This window comes from Xiphophorus hellerii, chromosome 23 (assembly GCF_003331165.1).
Source record: "Xiphophorus hellerii strain 12219 chromosome 23, Xiphophorus_hellerii-4.1, whole genome shotgun sequence".
NCBI lineage: Eukaryota > Metazoa > Chordata > Actinopteri > Cyprinodontiformes > Poeciliidae > Xiphophorus > Xiphophorus hellerii.
This window is the reverse complement of record NC_045694.1, coordinates 3630417-3649746: the sequence shown is the minus strand read 5'-3', so window position 1 is coordinate 3649746 and position 19330 is coordinate 3630417. Positions and strand designations below refer to the sequence as shown.

Below are 19330 nucleotides of genomic sequence, written 5' to 3'. Positions count from 1 at the left end.
AGATAAAGGAAACACAAAATTATATTCAAAATTATAATACCAATGCTGATGCATAAGCATCACACGTTAGCCATGCAGCTGAATTATTCTTCAAAGGCAGATAAATGTTGCATTTGTAGTTTTTGACCAAAATTACTGCCAGTTTCAAAATAAGAGAGAACACAGGACAAATTATTAGAAACGTCATTTGAATAATATTAAACATCACATCAGTAACAAGCACTGCAAATAAGCATCGAACACATCAGTATTGCTCTTTCCTAATGTAGTTTAACTGGAGTATTGGCATGAAATTCAAACCAGGCATCTGTAACAACAAAGAGATCAAGCAATTTATTAGAATCAGTTCATAAATTAAATTATGTTCACAAAAGTGGAATGTAGGGTAAAAAATAACTGAACAAATGTGGGTAAGCAGCTAAAAACATTAAGAGAAACTTGAGGGAAAAAAACTGCAATCAGTAATTATTTAGAGAGCAATTCTACCGCCTGTCAGTGCAAATGGCATTGCATGGTTTAATCCTAACAGACGGCTTATAGAAAGGTTTCATGACCAAGGTGTCACACAAGAAGCATCTCAAGACTGGTAAAGTGATGTCTCAGGACCTTTGCAACCTTACTGATGCAAAACATGCTTTCGTGTGTAAGCGTGTTTCTGAAGGTGTGCATCTCCCACTAACCACCACTGGACTCATAATCATAAAGTGGAAAGAAGACTATGTCACCCAAAACCAGCTTCCACTAAGAGATTTCTCACAGTGGAGTTGAAAGAAGAATTTTTAGAGTTATCCAAGTGCCTTGATGTACTTACAAAGAGCTTCAGAAAGAATTAGAAACAGCAGGTAGTTTTTTGTGAAAGCAAATAATGCATTCAGCCACCATGACCTGTATTTCCACTGCCTAAGAAAAACATGTTGGAGCTCAATTATAGAATTAAAGCTAGCTGGGGACCATTTTGTTAAGCCAATAAAATACTTGAAAAATGCAGTCAGGTCAGCTGGGGAAAAAATCTAACTCTTTTTATGCTAACCAGCATGTTTGGATCACAAAATGTATGGACACACCCCTAAAATCACCAACAAAGAAATTTGGTGGCGGGAACATTATGATGTGAGGCTATCTTTTAGCTGTGCAAGCTGATATTTAATTGAGGGATAGTGCATGAAGAAATTTACTTAGATACTGTTGATAATAATTTGGAGCTGAAATATGGGTACATGTTTTAGCTAGTGAATGACCCCAAACACACACCAAAGAAATTTCTCAGTTGGTTTCAGAGAAAGTAAGAGAAGACTCTTGCAAATTCAACCAAATCCAATAACTGCAACATGATCAGGGGACTTCCAGGTAATTCTAAAGCCAAGGAAAGGGGTCAGATTTCCAGTTCATCAAGGTGCTGAACTGGATATCCTGATGTGAGCTTAAGCCCTTTTATCTGACACTTCATGCACAGTTTACATCAGGCAGCTTTTTTCATCCAAGAGGGAAACTTTCCAAAAATAATTAAGAGTATTAAGAGTTTCAGATTGACAAAATGAATTAAAATTAAGAGGCTGATGATGAGAAAAGCTAGTTTTCTGTGAAAAAGTAGTTTATCCGCTATGACTGATAGAAAGAACTCTTTCCACATTGATAGTGGTAACAGTTAAGGGCGTTTGCATGGGTGTGAGGGCTACTTGACCATTAAGAGAGAACCAGGTAATATTCATTGCCATGGAGCCTGCTCTCTGCTCAGAGAAGGTGGCAAACAGAGGCCATAAGTTATAGATGGGGAACCATTTTGACTGATGATGGTGGTTATTGTTTGTCAGTAAACACCGAACAAATGGAGCTGCCTGCAAGCAGCACCTGTAACCCAGCTGTCGAACAGAGAAGCTCTCATGAAAACACTCTAATGTTGTTTTGATACAGAAATGTTAGGAAAGTAAAACCAACCAGAAGGTTTTCAGCTTCTTTCTTTGAATTGTTTCTGAGTAGCTGCTTTTTTCATAAAGTAGAACAAAATTAATTTTGGCTCATGAGAAAAGCACTTGAAAAAGCATTTTAAGAATATCACCTGGGTGATATTATATGAGGGATTCATAAAAAATAATTTTAACAACTTCTGGGAACTGATAATGATCTTTGCTTTGCCTCAAATCTCAGTTAATCACACATTGATTTGTTAGATAGTAAGATTCAAATGTTTCACAAAAATTATTTGATTTAAATTGTGACCCTTTCAAGTCAAAATCTAAATGCAGAACAAAAGAATACATTTTGTCTGAAATCAGTTTAGTTTATTACTGCTTTTTTCAGTTGCTGTGGTGCGTTTTCCACATCCCCATTAACATTTGCACAAAGTTGCATTTCACAAACTAATTAAAACAAATTGCAAAACCTAGTTGATAACCAGCAAAAGCATGTCACCTGCTCTAAATGGGTAGTTCATTCCTACATTTTGCAGTTTGTAACTGTTTCGAGAAGAGGACTAGCTGTTGTGCAAATGTTTATGGAGGTGTGAGATAGATATGCAGTGTCCAGAGAGTAGCTTGTCATCCATTGATGTTGTCCAGGTAGCAGTCCAGAGACCAAATCTCCATAAAATGGAGACATTTTGTGTAAAAATATTCTCTCCATAAGATCTGATAAGCTTGTTATTAGCCATAGCGCACTTGTTTATTGCGATTAAAGGAAATTGGTTTCATGTCAGTCTGGGAGTATGTGATATAAAACGATGCGCTCTGTCACCGGATCATCTCCCAGATGGTGTTCACACTCTCATCGTCTCACAAGCCCTCACTTTAATTAAGGTTTGCAGGAAAGGAGATGGCAGTGAGGATATATGAGCTATCACTTTGTTGTGCTGGGCTCTCTGGTCCCATCAGGAACCTTCTGTTTGGGTCTTGGTTGCTTTAACACACACCTGCCATAGGATGTCAAAAAAGTAAATTGTACTTAGGGAAAATGAGAAATAGAACCAAAGTAATGACACATTGATGATTTATTATTCAAAATATCAACAACCTTTCTTGGGGTCTCATCCATCACAATGACAATAATTATGGAATATGAGATTGACCCCCTGTAGACATTTGCTTGGGCTCATGAGTTTTACTTCTACTCTCTAAGTATGGATTTTACATAATACCCTACAAATAAGGCATTTACAGACAAAATACATTTGAAATGAGTTTGACATGTTTGTGAAAAATACACAAAACATTTATTCATTAGCGCTTGTTCACTGTGTCTGAATTCTGATAGTATTTTAACATAATGTTTTTGATATTAGTCTCTGATTGAACTCATATTAGGAATGTTAGGTTGGTAGAACTTTGCCCCAAAACATAACCAGGAATGAAACAAACAAACACTTGTTCCAGCTGATGGTGTTTTTGTGTCATTTATGGTCATTATGTCCATATCCAAACACTAAATCTTGTCTTGGCGTTTCCCCATCCTCTTTGTGTCTTGTTATTTTACATTTTACAAGCAAGACGTTATTTAAAAAGCTTTTAAGCTGAGCCAAGCTTAGTGTAAAATTTGTCGGACAAAGAAACATTTACGGTGTGTCTCTGGGGAATGAAGGCTTCTGTTTAATGTCTTTTAAAAAACACACGGTGGTGGATGCATGGGGTCATTATCTCTTGTTTCACTGATGTGGAGTGAAATGCAACACTTCCAGCAGATGAGGTGAGTGCCTCTTGCATGCTTTCTCAGTTGAGGAGGAGCTTTAAAGACCATAATAATAATAAAGAGCTCACCTGAGCCACAGATCATCTGTGAGGAGAGGAAGACACAAACCTGTTGGTAAGAACAGAAACCTGTTTAGCTATTTTTCATCAAAATTGTTGTTGAATCAATTGTGTTTAGGCATGATAACTCACCAGGATGAAGTTTAATCTGTTTTTTCTTCTTACTTTCAGTTTAAAACATCCATTCAAGTAAGATGGTAAGTGCTGTTTGCAGTTGTTTTATTTTTGACTGAAAACAATAAAAAATGTTTCTTTAGTAGTACACAGAAATAACTTCTGTTTTACCCAATATCTAAGATTCGGTGTGGTGTGTTGTAGTCACACAACTGGGCTAACCTTTATGTTTGACTAATGAACTACGTGTTGCCTCTGAAAGGTCATTGCCTAATCACCTAAATGGCACTGACACTTCAGGGTCTTCCTCATTTCCTCATTCAGAAACACCAACTTTTTTCTTTCTAACCCTAAAAGCCTGATCAGTTCTCCAGTTTCTTTTTAATTGGCTGCTACTGTACCGTATATGTGCAGATACACTGTCTTTTAGCTGATCCCTATTTCACAGTTAGAACTTTCCACAAAGAGATGCTCATTACTAAAACAGGAGTTTTTCTCCAGTTGTATACTTACATAGCAGAATAGAGAAAAGGAGCACCTCCATCTGATACACTTGATTTAAGCTGTTGAGACACCTTAGACTATCTGATGAGGATAAGTAGCAAGAACTTAGTTTCAGCTGATGTCATCTGTCTAATTTGTACCATATTCAATTACATGTTTATGGAAACACTATGGGCACAATGGACTGAAGTTTACAGTTACAGTTTTGAGACAACGCTGTTTAGTAGCATTTTGGTTGACAGAGAAGTAGTTTAGTTCTATAATAAGCATGGAAATTATACATTGTAACCATAAACTGTACTCACTTTTATGTCTGTATAGTTCCTTAAATGGCTTATTTTATAGCCTTTTTGCTACTTATAAGTTTAGTGTTACTCTTAAAACAAAGACATTTTGCCAATGTTTTGGTAAGATGACCATAAACAGAACCCTGACTGTGAGGGATAAGAGACTATATTTTCTACTTAGTCCTTCAATTTTTTGGTTAAGGCTGCAGCTGAGGAAAAATGTTTTATTGCTCTTCATGTAATTTTTTAAATTCTTTTCTGGAAAACACTTTTGAATACAAGTACAAAAGAGTAAATTTTTAACACCCACATGACAAAGCTAAAGGTCGAGACCTCAAATTCGATGAGTAATGGGAAGTTTAAGGAAACACCATCAATGGTTTTAAAACCTACAGCAGCTTTGATGGCCATTGTTAGTGATTAATAGAGCAGCTGCTGAATTATTCACAATCATTTTCAGCATATTTAATTTTTTTGCAGCAACAAAATAAAGCATTTCTTTGGGACATTTATTATTTCCAGCAAGATAAATTGTTTCAAAAGCCATTCAGGCCTAAAGTGTTTGCTCTAATGATTGTTTGCATCATATTTAACACTTGGTGGGTGTTTCTACTGATTTACTGTCTAAAAACAAAATAATGCTTAAATATTTCAGAAAAAAAAGAAAATCACAGAGTATGAACATGAGTGTTTACTTTGGTTGTAATTTTTTTAGAATTGAGCAGATAATGATAAACAAAGACAATATATATAAAGTTTGTTGTCACTTTTGGAAATAATGTTTATCCTTTTTCTCTGTTTCTGTCTGCAGGAGTACAGAGGCAGCGTTAGACCTTTTGTTCATTTCAATGCAAAACATGATGCTGAATTTCTTCATAAAGCCATGAAAGGAATTGGTAAGCATGTTAAATGGGGGAAATACTTAAATCTTTAAAAAACTTTTCTGTAAAAATTATTTTATTAGGTCCTAACACATTTAATACAGAACGATTTATAATACAATATCCACAAAGACTACAGCAAAAACAGTAAATTTATAATTATAATTTTAGAATTTTAACACTTTAGTTTATTAATTGAAGATTTATATTGTGATTTTTACAGTGAGGCTGTGTGTTCATGTTGGCAGCTACATTTCTCTTGCATAGTTCAACTTTAGTAAAGCACTGATTATATAACTTGCATAGTTTCTGCTTTATAGGACATAAAATAGGCTGTTCTGATAATACAGTTGTTGGAAAGAAAGTGATGATACATCAGAATAGTAATCAGAACTGGAGCAAAGCTTCAATGTGTATTTGAATGCTGATATAAATTTTATTTTCTTTTGGAGAAAATTATTTCTCCAAAGCCATCAAACTCACCCACTATTAAAATCAGCTCTATTTGGAGCATCTGGGCACAAAAATACTGTATGTGTTGAAATGGAGCAAATATGTAATTTGTGACTGATAATTAGCCCCATTTTTAAATATAAATGATTTAAGCACAAAATAAATGCATAACTTGTAATTATTATTTTTTTATTATTATACATCAAAACACAGTGTCCAGAGTTTTTACAATAAATGTACGTCATGAAACTGTGTTACAGGTACAGATGAAGATGCCATTCTCATGGTTCTAACCGCCCGCAGCAATGATCAACGTCAGCAGATTAAAGCAGCTTATAAAAAAGCCTATGGGAAGGTGAGTTCTGGAAAGTTAAATGGAAAACTAGCAGCAGCTGGCTGTCACTAACCTAAATATAGAGATAATATTTTACTCCCAGGATGAACCTAGAAGGGAACATGTTCACACACTACTTAAAAAAATGGATATAGAAACATTCATAAAAAAACTTCTAAGAACCAAGTGTAAGTCAAATTATAATTTAAAACCTCAAAGTGGATTTTTAATAACTCTGTTTAGATCCATATTTTTAATTGACTCAACATAATTCAAAATCAGTCCAAAATAGCAAAATTTTTGCTCAGTTGGGATTTATTTACACCCTTGCCTGAAGTTATTCTTCCTCTATTTAATTTTATTTTCTGCATAAATTACTTTGTCCATGTTAATTAAAAAGAGACAGATGCTGCCTGGACACAGACATGTTTTTCTGATATGTATATAGTTCTAATTAAAAATAGATTTTCACAAAACAATGAGCAGTGGTCGAGGATGAAGGTGCACTCATGCATTTTGTGTATCACATCACTAATAGTAAAAATATGAAAATGCCTTGACTCAATATTTAGAGCCAAATCCTAAAAACTTTAAAAAAATACTAAAAATACCTAAAAACTGAAGCAATGTTTTTGTCCAGCAATGTCCACAACAAAAGTTTAATGCCTATTCAGCTATCATTTCAGAAAAAAAACATTTAGGTAAAGTAGTCTCCATGGAACAGAAAGCTGTGCAGCTTGTTATAAAGAAACTTGGACATTTCATGCTTTAATGCCCCTCCTGTTCTGTCTCACTGTCAATTTGTTTTATGGCCACCTGTGGAGGTTATTACTGGTTCCCTAACCAAAGATAATCACTGCCTCAAGTATAAGTAGAGAAAACAGAATAAAAAGATACATGAGAAAATTGCAAAGTACCCATCGGAATACCTCTGAATATTACAGCATTATATCAAGAGAGGCCCTGAAAAAGGCATTTTTGTTTCCAGCACTATTTCAGAGCACCTTTATTGCGTGATATAAAAATCAATGGCTGCCCTATGCTGGTAATTTGGAAGAAATATATCTAAAGCCAGAATTTACAAATAAACAAATTAAAAAGCAATTTTTTTTTTTTTACTTTTTAAAGATATCAAATATGGTCCAGACAAATGATAACTATCTAGTGTAATGAATGATTATTTGTAGGCAGATTCAGGTTCTAAATTTGACATTTAAGTTGTTAAGCAATTAAAATATTATTCAAGTGTTTTATGATAAATAACTATTTGCTGAAGAACAGTGTGAGGACAGACATGTCTGTGAATCCGGGTGGAAGGTTAGTCCCTCTAGTCATGAGTTATTTTGTGCATCAGCTCAGGAAACAGACTTTGCACCTGCAGCTAAACAGGGAAGAGCTGAACAGATTCTAGGGGAAAGGTTATTATGTGATGATTTTTGTTTGTTAAAAAATGCTGTTTTTAACAAACAACAGTTTGAACCTTTGTATTCAATCCATCCATCCATCCATCCATCCATCCATCCATCCATCCATCCATCCATCCATCCATCCATCCATCCATCCATCCATTCATCCATCTGTCCATCCATCCATCTGTCCATCCATCCATCCTGTCTGTCGCAGTTGGTATTCAATAAATATGATTAATTTTCCTTGCTGACTCTTTTTGTGCTGGTTTAATCCTCCCATACAGATCGAGCTATCTAGCTATCTAGCTATCTGGCTATCTATCTTCTGTTAAGCTAACTGTCTAGTGACATAGTTAGCTACAGAATTGTTACACAGTAACTGCGATGAGTAAAATCTGGTTTATATTTTCATATCTTTGACATATGAGTGACCCTCAGTTCTCTTTTTTTTAAGTACTGTCTAGACTTTTAAATTGATTATTTCAACCTGCATCACTCATTTTGCCAGGATGACTAATACATTGTGGGTGTAGATTTCTACACAAATAAATTTATTAATGATTCTGGTCCTCTTGTTATTATTCATTCTGTGGTGGCAGGACTTAGTCAGTGCACTGAAATCGGAGCTCGGTGGGCTGTTTGAGGCCCTGATTGTGGCATTGATGACGCCGCCGGTCTTATATGATGCAACTCTGCTACACAAGGCTTTGAAGGTAACTTAGAAAACTTTTCCTGAAATTCTTCAATTTGTCCAGGTTTCTGGTCTCATGCAAATTATTCTGAATTCCCAGACCAGGTAATTTGACATTAATCTTCAAAATATAAGTTCCACTTTTGGTGTTCATTAAATCCCTAAAGGAACTAGTCTATGCTTATGAAAATTACATTAAGGTGATTTTTTTCCCCTCATAAAAAATCTATTTTGTCTTAAAAATGGATTAGATGTAATTCTAAACCTTTGGCTCATTTAGAACGCACTGACTTATGAATGGGCAAATTGGTTCACATCTCCATCTCCGCTGGTCTTCTGGTAGCAGCTGCTCTCCTTCATACAGCAGAAATGCTGAGCAGATATGCTGCGGCAGTAATTCAGTCATAAATGTTTAAAAATAAGAAAAATTTCTGAGGAAAGAGGGGGGATTTGAAGTCTATGTCAGCCCTTTTTAAAGGTTGAAATATAAGCATGGTGCAACACCTGGTGATTTTAAAATAATTCAGCTGTACTGTATTGATATTTTCCAATCTACAAACATATTTATTCAACAGTCTTTTGATTTCCTCTTTCTTTATATTTTTACAGTGTCTTAAAGTGGTTTAAACCAAAGATCTCCAGGCTTTTTGAAAGCCCTTGAAGGTTTTTCTTTGGACTTTGGCTGTATTTATTTTATTTGTCTATTAATTCAAAATAACACTCAAAATTCAATTCAAAAATGCTTTATTAATCTCAAAGGGGAACTAAACAATGTTGTAACTCATATTATCCAAAGTGGATGTTATTTCAGAATACGCCATATAACTTATGAACACTTTTAATTAATGTTCTGGAAAACTGTGATCTTCAGATAGCTATACAGACCTTTTTTATAATTAATTGTCATTGTACTTTTAGTTATTAGTGCATTGTTGAAACAATCAGAGACAGATCACACATGAATAGTAGAAAATCAATTTGGGTTTAATGGAGGCTTTTCTACAATCAATTAAGTCAGTTCAGTTCATCACGACAAATCTTACCTCTAGATCTATAAAAAGAAGCCTGTTCAATTTCATGGAGGTAATTTACAGCAATCAGTCCTTCAGAGTAATCATCCCTTAAAATCCTCAGATACTTTAATATTCATCAGAATGTGCTCATTTAAATGGGAGCCTTATAGGCTTCCATTGTTGTGAGCAACAAATGATCATAAAGCAAAAACACAGTAACTTAAAAAGAACTAAGTCAGCAAATTATTCCTGTTAATAATGCGGCACACAAACCAAAAAAGTGATTTTAAAAATATGCACTCTTCTGTAAATCTCTTTGCTGTTATTTTCATCCCTCCTATTTTCATAAAATCACATTGATTGTGTTGCTTATGGTCAGATCAGCAAATAATTATAAATACTGGAACAGCTTGCATTAAAAATCAGAAGGAAAAGTTCTTCCTGCAGTGGATCTTTTTCATACCTTTTTTAATATGCTTCTTGTTCTCCACAATGAAAATCACCTGTCATGTTGTGTCATGTTAATGCAATACATGGCCTTTCATTTGTCTCTCTATCTGCTTTGGATCTAGGTTGAAACTATTTTTCTTTAGCGCTTCACATCACCGTCTTAATGTATTTTCATATTTAACATTAAGTTCAATATTTTCTTCTGAAACAAATAAAAACATAAAACATTTAATGCTTTTCAGCTTAAAGACATTTAGAGACATCTCTCCTTTTTAAATCCCTCTGAAGTCTGACAAAAAAAAAGTGTTGTCTGAAGCCCATCTACATTGTTTCATCCTGAACTCCAGTATTCATGTACTCTGTTTGCTTCCCAGGGTGCAGGGACTGATGATCAGGTACTGATTGAGATCTTGGCCTCCAGGACTGGTGATGAGATTAAAGATGTCAGCAAAGTCTACAAGAAAGGTGATGTAATGAGGCAGACCAGAACAGAGAAATTATGATTGCTGGAACTATAGTCGGGGAGTGGAGACCATGATGGATTACACCCTAGAAACATGAAACCAGCTTTGTGAAATCCCCATGATAGACTTGAAATCAGTTTTTAAACTGGTTTAAATAGTTTAAATCATCTAAGGTGAGATTTAGGTAGGTTTAAGTAGGATTGAGTTTAATTCTTGAATGATGCCAAGTATGTCTGTATAGAAATAAAGAGGAAGGTTTTACCTTCAGCACAGTAAGTACCCAGATTTTAATGTCTTGCATCATCCTCTCCTTCTACATTTTTACTATGTTATTCAGATGAAAGAGACCAAATTCTGATGCCACGGATTAGAACTGGTCAACACAATCCTTCTCACATGACATAGAAAAAAGGTCCAAAGCCAAAGAGCTGTGTTTCTCTGATCTGGAAAAAGAGACATTCCTGCTAATCAGTTAATCAAATCATTCCTGTTGTTGCTGTCCTTGGAAGATAGACCACTATCGATTGAATCCATAAGCAACAATAATGCTGTGAGTCTAAGCTTCCTTTTGTTTCTTTTTCATATTTTTCCTCCAGAGTTTGGTGGCAAACTGGAGAAGGATATCAGCAGTGACACCGGAGGGAGCTACGGGAGACTGTTGGTGATCCTGCTGCAGGTAGAGAGCGGACCGCCTGGGAAGACTTTCCTGTCATGATAATGAGAGTCTCTGGTGATCTCATTATAAAGTCATGAGAGCTTTAAGTCTGAAGTTGAGAGGTGACTGGTAGATGTTTTTTTTTTTTTTACTAGCGACAGTAAGGTAATCGCACAGTTCTGGGACCTTCTCAGGATAATTTAATCTTCCCAGGTTAGGTTCAGAAGCACCCTGAGTTCATCCACCCTGACCTACTTTTGCTTTCTGTTTGTCGCCTTGTCCCTCTGCTTCTGCACCTGCCTGTCCTCTTACACTTCTACTGTTGTTGGCTCGCCAAGGGGAGCAGGGAGGAGGAAGTGGAAGAGGATAAAATTGAAAATGACGCTAAGGTAAGAAAATACTAACATTTAAATACATATATCTGCAAGCAAACTAAAAATGCATGAAGAAATGCATTGAATATTGATTGTTTTGGTTATTATCAAACAGTTTTCACATTTTGCACCAATATTGCTTCAAAACACATATATTATAAATGAGAAATATTCAGATTTCCAAAACTGAACTAATGAATTTTAATTGGTATTATCTCCAAAACAAAAAATATGTAAACTTCTACATGACTGTAAATAAAAATTAGATTTAAATATTGGAAGATCTCTTCATCACTCATTAGACCCAATTTCACCTTTTCTTATATCAACTAAGTCACAGGTGTCAAACTCCAGTCCTCAAGGGCCGGACTCCTGCAGTATTTAGATGTGCCACAGGTACAAAACACTGGAATGAAATGGTTTAATTACCTCCTCCTTGTGTAGATCAGTTCTCCAGAGCCTTAATGATCTAATTATTCTATTCAGCTGTGTTGCAGCAGAGGCACATCTAAAAGTTGCAGGACAGCGGCCCTTGAGGACTGGAGTTTGATACCCCTGAACTAAGCACAGAGTAGCTATGACAAAAAAAATACACCATTGTTGTATCCATGTGATTTCAATGGGACTGTATCAACAGTGTCTACTAATCTAATGCTATTCATTAACTAACCATTATCAGTGTGACCACCTTTGTTTTGGCAGTTTGTAGCTCTGGAGCATACAGATACATGACAATAACAATAAATGATGCCCACTAATTTGGTGAAGGAAACAGTTTCCAAAAAAATCTAAAGTACTTCTGCGGTGAGATAGGCTGTTCATAACATTCTAAACATTTAAGACAATGAAACAGCAGACCAACGGCGAGGTCAGATAACACAATGCCCAAAGGCATGTCAAGAGGTCCCAAGAGCTCCATACTAGACTGTACAAGCCTCAGTTAGCAATTAAATGTTAACAGTCCTGACATGTCAATAGTAGAATGCCTATTGAATAAGAATAACAAATCTGGAGCTTTGGAAAGTTGCTCTTTAATGAACTACCGTGTTCTTTGACCAGATTAGATGAAAACATGGATATCTGGCCCTCATGCTCAGCACCATGTTAGGAGAAAACCAAACAGAACATGTCAGCACAAACATCTCATACCATCTAAGTGCAGTGGTGGAGAGATGATGATTCAAGCTTTCTTTCACCTACAGGTCCTGGGCACTTTGCAGTCATTGAATTTACCATTAAGTAATCTGGACAAAAAAGTATTCTTCAGCCAAATTATGAGATAATCATACACAGTAAGTTGGGTTAGAGGGCCAAAAAACAGAAGCAAATCTGAAGCAGACTGGCAGAAACAGGGAATAGTCAGTGTTTCATTTTTCGCTGTACACAAAAGATGGACAGGGACAACTAACTCTTCCTCCATATGCTGTGCCTCTTCTTGCATTGCTACAGAACATTAGTTTTAAACACAATGAGCTGCATAATCATCCTTTATAGATGGACTACTCCCCTCATTTGCACTTTACTACGCCGATAATAGAAAGCTATTAAGCTCTCTGACAATACAAACTGTAAGAAGAGACTCCCCGGACCTGCTGGGGATTTAAGAGTCACCTCGACATTAATTTTTACTTTCTGCAACAAGCAGCACAAACAGCTTTGAAAGGTGAAAATGCAGAGGCGCTTTCTAAGTAACAATCCAGAGGACAAATATAGTAAATTAAAAATTAATTTAAATTCCATAATCCTCTTTGCCAGCATATTGTTTTCTGAGATTGTAGAGCAGCTCAAAGCAAATCTGATTTTGTCTATAGAGCACCCTCGGTCAAAATGACATAGTATTAACCTTTGGTAAGAGGACATCTACTTTAAAAGTCATTTCTCTAATATAAAGCAGTGAAATGGGATCTAACACATAAATCCTTTTCATAATGTGTCTGTAAGAACATCACAATCAGCTTTTTTTAACTAAACCATTCAGTGATCACTTCAGGAGAAAATTACAAGGTTCAATGCGTTTATCAAATGATCATGGTAATTTGTCATTTCCTAAAATGTGAGTTGTCTGAGAGGAAAAATTGAGAAACTATCATTTAGCTGCCGAGAAATAAGCCTAAGGTTAAGAATTTCTTTGTAACAGCAGAGAGGAAAGTGAAACACACTTATCCTCGGGTGTTTCTCGTCAATGTGAAGCCCTTCATTACTGCTGTCACACCGGCTCTGCCAGGTGGCTGCAGACCCACACCTGCGTGAACACAGGTGTGTGCTCTGCCATTACAGGACCTGTACGCCGCCGGTGAGGAGAAGTTTGGCACAGATGAGGAAAAATTCATCACAATTCTTGGCAACAGGAGTTCTGAGCATCTCCAGAAAGGTGAGGTTTGGCCATGGCATTATAATATCAGAATGCTCACTCTGGGTTGCTGCCCTTTGATAAGCAAGGTGGCCCAAATCCCCAGATCTCAGCAACAACACAGCACAGATCCAGGTATTATAATGGTGAAATGCAAAACAGCCTCAACCTCAGCAGCCCCAATATTTCCTTTGGGGCAAATATTGTTTACTGGGGTTGCAGGTCACAGAGGCAGGTGGGGAAAGTTTATCTGAGGTAACGAGTCAATCTGAGGACATAAAGTTAGTTAGGTATGAAATGGATGAGTTTGGACAGCAGAAAACTCTGTTGGGTTTACACTTTTTTTTTTACTATTAGGAGGTTTAAAGTCAGAACATTGTAGAAACATTTGAGCCTGGAAAACTTTTATAAACAATTAGAAACATTTTAGGAACAGTTCTGAACAAATATCAACTGCAAATATGATAGTGGTGTAAAAGTTGAGAGAACATTGTTTGCATGAACCACTGAGACATTTTCAAGTTCCAAGTAGATTTTGTTTATCCCTCTGACAACCTATGTTGGAAAGCCTTCAAAATATCTTCATTTTCACTTAAACATCAATGTTTTCTTTCTGAATAAAACATATAACTTTGTTAGTTTTTGATGCATACAAGAAGATCTCTGGCTCTGACATAGAGGACAGCATTAAAGGCGAGACCACTGGGAACCTGGAAGACTTACTGCTCGCTGTAGGTAAGACCCACTTTTTCTGTCTTCCAGATGCAATGACAAAGACTAGTACTCCCTCTTAGTTTTATGTTCCTGGCTGACATATTTTAGCAACATTTATACTTGACAGTTTAACACAATTTCATCTTAACACTTTTTAAATTAAATCTCTTGTTCATTTTCTCCACAGTGAAATGTGTCAGAAATGTCCCCGGATTTTTTGCTGAGAGCCTCTATCAGTCCATGAGGGTAAGTACCGATATTCCATCCACACACTGCAAAAATAAAATATCTCTGTCACATTGGGGTTATTAATTACAAACTAAAGGACAGTTGCAAATTAAATAGAATAAATAGCAACGCTGGTATTTTCTTCCACTCTCATTGCTGGTCAGCCTTGCTGTCCAACTCTCCACAAGAAAGTAAAAGGTTCCTAAACCCTGTGTATATCAGGGCTCCACTGTAATACCAATACTGTGCAAAGTCATAAGCTATTGCTAACATCTGTATATTTTCTCTTCAACTTCTCAGACTTTCTTTTAGTCCCTTGAAATTGTCTTGATTGGGCTTTCTTAATATCTTTTAAAGTGTTTTTTTTGAATATTGGCCACTTCATTTGTTATGACAACTTGACAGAAATCATGATCTGACATAAATTTGTTATAAAAGTATTACTGATTAAACTTTACCTTTAATAACTACATAACTTTTAAAGTTTAATCAGTAATACTTTTATAACAAATATGTCAGATCATGGTTTCTTGGTTAATGTCAAGTTGTCATAACAAAGACATTTTGAATAATGTCAACTTTGTATTAAAAGTGCCATGATTTACTGAATGACACTTTATGACGACAGTCATAAATATTCATGAAGACTTACTCATGTTTATGACGGTGTTATGACAATCTTAATCACAACCCGTCAAATAAAGTGTTACCAAGGACTGTTTATCCATGAAAGACTACATCTAATTCACAAAACAAAATAAACCTGTCAAAGATTATTTTTGTAACTTTGAATAAAGGTGCCCATCTTAACTTTGACCATCTGTTTTATCGGATATGTTTAATGTTCAGCGGGCTGGAACTGATGATGACACCCTGATGAGGATAATGGTGTCCAGGAGCGAGGTTGACATGTTGGACATCAGAGCAAACTTCAAGAAGATGTATGGACAGTCTCTTTACACTACCATCCAGGTACAAATCACAAGAATTCAAAATGTCAACATTATTGAGTTTCTTAATAAACACTAAATATTCCAGTCCCATTAGAAAAGACAGAAGGATGTAAAATCATCCTTCTTCCAGTTTTCACCTTGTCTACATGTACACATCCATCCTGCATGGAGCTGGTTGGGGTGGGTGTGCTGCTGGTGTCACGGCTGTGATGGAGTAGGGATTGCTAATTTGCTTTAAATGTCTTGTTCGCTGTGATGAGACTGCTTTCCTGCTTCTCAACATGCTGAAGTGAATTAATCTTTTCCCCTGGGACCAGATGTTCCTACAGAGAGGAATTATCACTCTCTTTCTTGTGATACTCCCAAATCTCTGAGACACAATAGATAAATAACACATTAGCGAATAACCTTTGAATAAATGGAACAAAATGCATTCTCGATTAAATTTTTACATTTTTCATTTAATTGAAATGAAAAGTTATTATCTTTTGAGTTATCCTGTTTACAAAATCATTTTGATAAAAATGCTATTTTTGTTTTCCAAGAAAAAAAAAAAGTTCTCACTCACAGCTGGCGTTTTGTGTCAGTTGTTTTACTCTTTATTCTCACAGTTCCCATGATTCCCTTTGACCCTCTAAATGTAATTTTAATTCTATGGCATTTTGCTGCCACAGTAATAAAAGAGGAGGTTTATCTCTTTGAGCTGCGAAAAATTCACACAGGGATGGATTTTACATCAATCTTTTTTTTTTCTTTTTTTTTTACTTCACAATGTAACTTTTCAGTCTCGGAATAAAAATATAACTAAGGCAGAAACAAATGATCTAATTTTTCTTTTTGATCGGTAAAGTATTTTTTAATTTGAAACTTATGGCCATGATTGCACAAAGCCAAATAAATAGGGCTCTTATGACAATGCAAACTTTTTGCAATACCCAGACCAAACTGTCTGGGTATCCCAGACAGTTTTATTCTTTAGCTCAAATTTTAATTAAAAACTTATTTTTTTATTACAAAGGGAACTGAAATGCATTCATAACTTATATCATCTAAGTGTCTTTAGAGAGACAGTACGGATGGTGATGCTGTGGGCAGGAAGAAGTGTCTGCTAGCAGTCAGTCTTGCAGTGAAACTGAAGAGGCCTCTGACTGAAGACTGTTTATGACAGTCTCATGACTCTCATGACAGCAGAGACAATATTCCACAGTAACGTCTCCTGCATGGCACCATCAAATCAGTTGATGACAAGTACTGCTAATCCACCTCATTTGCTTTTGCCACTTTACTTTAAATCTCTGCCTGGCTGCATGGTTAGAGAGCTGGGCAAAGAGATGCTGGAGTTTGGGATAATATCTTTGCCTTTTAAAATCAATAGAAGATAGTTTGAGCTTTCTCTTTCTCTCTCTGCTGTTCAGTCCTGCTCTGCATCCATTTTTCATCCATCATTCAATCTTTTCAACTCTTCTGGGATTTGGGATTGTCGCTCACAATAATTGTCCAAACATTGTCTTAACCCAAAACGTTGTGAACAAAAGTCTAGAAAAGAACAAATCATAACGAACATCATTTGCTGCTACCAATTAAATTTTTGGTATTTTTTATGAATTGAATGAAATGTATGGTGTACATTTTCTTTCATTCTCATTTCTCATTTGGATAAAAACAGTTTGAATTGAATAAATCGAAAAGAAATGAGCTTTAATCATGACATTATATGATTTTTTATTTTGGAGGTGGAATAGTGAAGGAATTTTAAAAACAGAAATTTGACACACATTCAAATTTATTGTGGATTTTCTTAAAATCCCACAGTCAAGATTATTCATATGTGATCAAATATACAGATTTACCTCAACTAAAATTTGTCTCTTAGAAATTTGCACAGAAAAAATACAGACTATTTTTTTGCCATGAGCAATATTCTGGTATGATTCTAGTTGGATATTAAACATAGTTCCGTTTAAAAAAATATATAAAAAATGAATATGGAGTTGTTCAAGATGCTTAATGTTAGCCTGTTTTATTTGTTGATGTGTGTTTAGGATTATTCTCTTGTTGGAAAACTAATTAGGAAATAAGCTATTTAAAAAATGTACCAGTACTGAAGGCACCAAAACAACCCCTCATTTTGACACTACCACCACTGTGCTTGACATCTGTTATACTTTAGCATGCCTGAGATTTTCCTGAGAAGTCCTGGAGAAAGATCCTAACTAAACAATTTAAATGATTTTTATCAGTTTTGATAAGAAGAGTGTGCAGTATCATCAATCCACCCTGGAAAAATAAGAAAATAAGAAAATGATTAAGCAAATTTAACATGACATTATTTCCCCTGATGAGTGTTCCAGCTTCTAACCAAGCAACATAAGTTTGACAATTTTGCATAAATTACAACTCTTCACATATGAAGAGTCTTCTCTGCCATGGCACAATTTTCCCCCAGATGTGAAACAGTTGTTCAGCTTCTGCCAGAAAGGACATAACCAGTTTGAGCTTGTGTGTTCTGCTGGAGGGTACATCGCCATGTGGAGAGGAGGAGCAGGATATCCAATCATGGATCCCCACACCCACACACATGTCACATTAAGAGTCATTGTTACTTCCAAAGTGTCTCTGGAGAAACACTGAAGGGAAATTGATCAATTCAAACACAAAAGGAAGAAGAATTTTCTGCCTGTGACTAAAAAGGGTTCCACATCTTTTCTTTTTGTAGGAGGACACAGCAGGCGACTACCAGAAGGCGTTGCTGTACCTCTGTGGTGGGAAGGATTAATCATGTTTGAGGGATGAGACAGTTCTACTCACAAGGGATTAGATATTGATCCATGTTCTTCTTCCTTTCTGACTTTACTGTTGATTGAATGAATGCAAATTATCCACATATCACTTCAGACAGCCTATTTGCAGGATGAAGGTCACTTCTACTTCATACATTCATTAACAGCAGCCCTTTTTTAGTGATCAGTGATGATGCAGACTTCAATTTAAAATGGAAAATAATGAATCTTATCCTAGATGATAAGTTAATCTAATATGTGGCTGCTTCAGCAAGCTCAGATTCATGGCAATTGGTTACCTCTTTTATGCTTTTCTTAGGCATTAAATCAGCTCACAGAAAATAATACTGCTGATCAATTATTTAAGCAACATGTCCACAGCACTGCTGCTGTCATTAATTACAAATGAGATGCTGAAATCCAAACCTGCTGTCAGTAGTCAATAAGTAATAGAAGGGCATTATACACTTGCTAGCTTAAATTAGGACCTTTTCATGAAGGGCACATGCGGTAAGCAACCCACAGGAGATGACAAATGGTCCACTTCGCTGAAGCTGAACCACAGGGTGGCAGCAAAGTTCAGAATCTGCCCCAAATCTCAGCAGTGACCCAATAGAAATTAACTTTAACTCTGTTTGCTTTGGGGACCAAGTTATTTAATGAGAATCTGTGTTAAGTGTATCACTGTCACTTGTTCTTTCTTTTATGTTATAAAATTCAATAAAAAATATTCTTCAAAAAAAAAAAAAACTTTAACTCTCCACTGTAAAAAAAGATTGTTTTTAACTTCGTATACTTATTAAAAGTATTTAAAGTTAAATAGGTCTCATTGTTCTTGTACTGTAAGAGATTTTATGGGTTCATCACACATTTAGAATTATAAATAGTTTAATGTTTCTGAATGTCTTTGTGCTTTGTTTGTCTATTTCTTCATATGTT

At 35.6% G+C, this 19330-nt stretch overlaps 1 protein-coding gene across 1 annotated transcript; it reads left to right on the top strand.

Moving 5' to 3' along the window:
- The first annotated feature begins 3710 nt into the window (after positions 1-3710).
- anxa5a (annexin A5a) lies at positions 3711-19126 on the top strand. Its single transcript, XM_032554273.1, has 13 exons — positions 3711-3792; positions 3909-3934; positions 5454-5538; positions 6237-6331; positions 8319-8432; positions 10248-10338; positions 10934-11013; positions 11331-11381; positions 13644-13737; positions 14356-14451; positions 14618-14676; positions 15508-15630; positions 18328-19126. Exons 2-13 carry the CDS (start codon positions 3932-3934, stop codon positions 18385-18387), a joined length of 951 nt encoding a protein of 316 aa, XP_032410164.1. The 5' UTR covers positions 3711-3792; positions 3909-3931; the 3' UTR covers positions 18388-19126.
- The last annotated feature ends 204 nt before the right edge of the window (positions 19127-19330 follow it).